Source organism: Pinus tabuliformis, chromosome 1_1 (assembly GCF_031772625.1).
Source record: "Pinus tabuliformis cultivar Carrire ecotype Pingquan chromosome 1_1, CPIR1, whole genome shotgun sequence".
NCBI lineage: Eukaryota > Viridiplantae > Streptophyta > Pinopsida > Pinales > Pinaceae > Pinus > Pinus tabuliformis.
Genome location: NC_142297.1, coordinates 949,830,704 through 949,833,811, shown reverse-complemented (window position 1 = coordinate 949,833,811; position 3,108 = coordinate 949,830,704). Strand labels below are relative to the sequence as shown.

The 3,108-nt window shown below is 48.6% G+C and overlaps 1 protein-coding gene across 1 annotated transcript; it reads right to left on the bottom strand.

The window, feature by feature from the left end:
* Positions 1-1,477: 1,477 nt before the first annotated feature.
* On the bottom strand, positions 1,478-2,262 carry LOC149217640 (uncharacterized). Its single transcript, XM_089390313.1, has 2 exons — positions 1,618-2,262; positions 1,478-1,525 (listed from the first exon to the last, which is right to left on the bottom strand). The coding sequence occupies exons 1-2, from the start codon at positions 2,260-2,262 to the stop codon at positions 1,478-1,480; spliced, it is 693 nt and encodes a 230-aa protein (XP_089246439.1).
* Positions 2,263-3,108: the final 846 nt, after the last annotated feature.

Sequence of the window (3,108 nt, the reverse complement as noted above, 5' to 3'; positions counted from 1 at the left end):
GGATGGTAGTCGGGCCCAATCCAGAATATTTTGGGGCCATATGTATTTGTGATAGGTTACCTGTGTCCACAGGTTTTGGCTAGTAAGCAATGTCCATCCCATCTTGGCGGCCAGTGCCTTGGCGAAATCAGGGAGGTCTTTGAGGCCCCATCCTCCCCATTTTTTGGGCAGAGAGATTTTCTTCCAGCTGATCCAAGCAAAGATTCTTTTCTCCTGACTCCCGTTCCAGAGGTATCGATTGCACAGCTGCTGTAACCTTCCCAGGATATTCCTTGGAATCCATGCTAGTGCCATCCAGAAGACCAGGGTAGCCTCTAGCACAAATTTAATGAGCACCAATCTGCCAGCCCTAGAGAGATATCTGTAGCTCCATCCCATGAGTCTTTTTTCCATTTTGGCCACCAACCAGACCCAATCAGCTATCCTTTGGCAGGTTGGCTTCAGATTGAAACCCAGGTATTTGAGGCCTCTATCCAGAGGGTGAACCGAGTAAGGAAAAGCCTGAAGGGCTGTCCGGGTCTCCTGAACAGAGGTGCGAGTGCAGGTGATGGTAGATTTCATCTAATTTGGCTGCATACCAGTAGCTGCAGAAAAACGTTGCAGGATCTTTGTGAAGGTCCGGGTGTCTCGTACACTGCCATCTAGTAGTATAAGGACATCGTCCACAAAAAGTAGATGAGTAAGATAGCAAAGGTCGGTTATGCCAAGTCCCCCAATGTCTCCATCCCTCTTTGCAGAATCCATGAGGCGGCTGAGACCTTCCATGACCAAGAGGAAGAGAAGGGGTGATAGGGGGCACCCCTGTCTCAGACCCCTTTCAGAGTGGAAAAATGTAGAGGCCGAGCCGTTGATGAGGATACTGAAGGAAGGAGAGGTGATGCAGGCCATGATCCAAGTGATGAAGGCATGTGGGAACCCCAGATGTATGAGGATCATTTTAAGATAGAGCCAGCTGACTCGGTCGAAAGCTTTGGAAAGGTCGATCTTGAGGAGGATGGCTTTAAGGTTCTTCGACCAAATGGAGTGAAGGGCTTCTTGTGCAAGTCCGATGGCCTCGTGGATCTGCCTGGATTCAAGAAATGCAAATTGCTGCGGGGCAATGGATCTGGAGAGGATGGGTCTAAGACGGTTAGCAATGGTCTTAGATATGATTTTATAGAGGCAGTTACACAACGAGATGGGCCGGTAGTCCTCAAAGGATGCCGGGGAGTCTGATTTGGGGATGAGAGCAATGAAAGTAGAATTGATAGCATGATATATGGATCCAGTAATCCGGCTCTCCTCGACCACCCGCCGCAGATCCTGCCCCAATACTTCGAAGAAGGCTAAGTAGAATTCGATGGTCCAACCATCCGGGCCAGGGCTTTTGTCTTTTTTGAACCATTTCAACACTCCTTCGAGTTCCTCAGCTGTTACTGGGTCAGTTAAGGCCTCCACATCATCTTCCTCCACGAATCTCGGGAAGTGGTTTGCCACATTAATGATATCCAGTAGGTTGGCTTCCCGGGGACTCTTGTATAGATTCCTGAAATGGGTGGTGCCCAGGTGAGCGAGCTTGTTAAAATTGTCTGCGATATCGCCATCCGGGGAGGGGAGCTTCCAGATTGTATTAGATACTTTCCTGCTCTTTGCAAAGTTATGGAAAAACTTTGTGTTGTCATCCCCAGCTTGTATCCATAAAGCTCTACTCCTTAATCTGATGGATTCCTCTCTTTCTTTGAGGATCTTGGCTTTTTGATTTTCTAAGTCAATTAGCCTGCATTTGTCAGCAGCTGAGATGAACCCCAATCCTCGGTCGTCGGTGAGAGAACTTAGATCAGCTTCAATTTGGGTGAGCTGTGCTGTTTCCCGCTCCAATTTCTCCTTTGCCCACTGAATAGAAATATGCTTTATTTCTGAAAGGTTCCTGCAGAAACCTTTGGCAAGAGATTCATTGTCATTGATAGGGCGTGCCATCCAGTAATCCTTTATCAGCTTGATATATGATGGATCCTTCAGCCAGATGTGATTAAATTTGAAGGGTGCCTTGGGTTTCTTGGAAGGACCCTGAATCTCCAAATAAATAGGATTATGGTTCGATAGCCCCCCCGAGCCAACCCATTGTCTGAAGAGATGCAGACGCTGTAGGAGAGTCCCCTTTAGGAGAAATCTATCGAGTCTGCGTGCAAGAGCAGCATCCCCAACTCGTCGATTCCTCCAAGTAGGAAGGAGACGCTGCATTGGAATATCCGTGAAATTTGATTGCTCCAGCAGATTGGTCATGTAATCGGTAATGGGGTCGATTTGTGCTTCCGAGCCCCAAGACTCCCTGAATCCCAGAGAGAAATTGAGGTCTCCTCCGATAATAACATGGTCTTCATTCAATAATGGGAGGTGTAGGATGTGCTACCAGAACGCTTCTCTCTGGGAGCAGGGAGCATATACATTGACAATTCTGAGATCCATGCCGAGTTCAGCTGAAAAAACGTCCAAACCAATGAACCCTGCCCCCCCCCCAGGTCGAAATCAGTTTGATGGAGCGAGGGTTGATTCCAATGGCTAGACCCCCAGATCGTCCTACAGCATCATTGGCATAAAAGCTCCATCCAGGGGCCAAGGCTTGCAAGGCTCGAGTAATCTGTTCAGCTGAGCAGAGTGTCTCTTGAAGCATGATAATGTCTATAGGCTCAGTTTCAATGAGCCGCTTCATGGCTAGTTTCTTGGAGGAACTAGCCAGTCCTCTGCAGTTAAAGGATAGGCACTTCATGGGGGAACACCTCTCGGGGTGTGTCCTGCTCTAAGGACCCCGTCAATGGTCGATTGCCGGCCAGAGACCACCTCTGCCCCAGCTAGTTTAATGGCCTTTGAGAGATGGGATTTTCTCCCTCTGGTATTCAATACACCCCCTTCTGGAATAACAATGCCCAGACCAGAATGTCCGGCTGGAGTCTCTTTGGCAGGATTCCTAGACCGAAGAAAATATGGGTGTGGAGGGGAAGACGGGCGCGGGGAGGTGCAAGCCTCAGGGGAAGTAGTGGATATGATGGGATCGGTGTTGCAGATTAGAGGAGATGTTGTTAATGTGCATTGAATCATGGAGGAATGTGAAGAGGGACCAATGACATGATT

Bases quoted from the DNA above. Each gene is read 5' to 3' on its own strand.
- LOC149217640 (XM_089390313.1), bottom strand. From the start codon at position 2,262: ATGACCAATCTGCTGGAGCAATCAAATTTCACGGATATTCCAATGCAG. The intron at 1,526-1,617 runs GTATCTAATACA...CACCCATTTCAG, and splicing joins ACTTTGCAAAGAGCAGGAAA to GAATCTATACAAGAGTCCCC.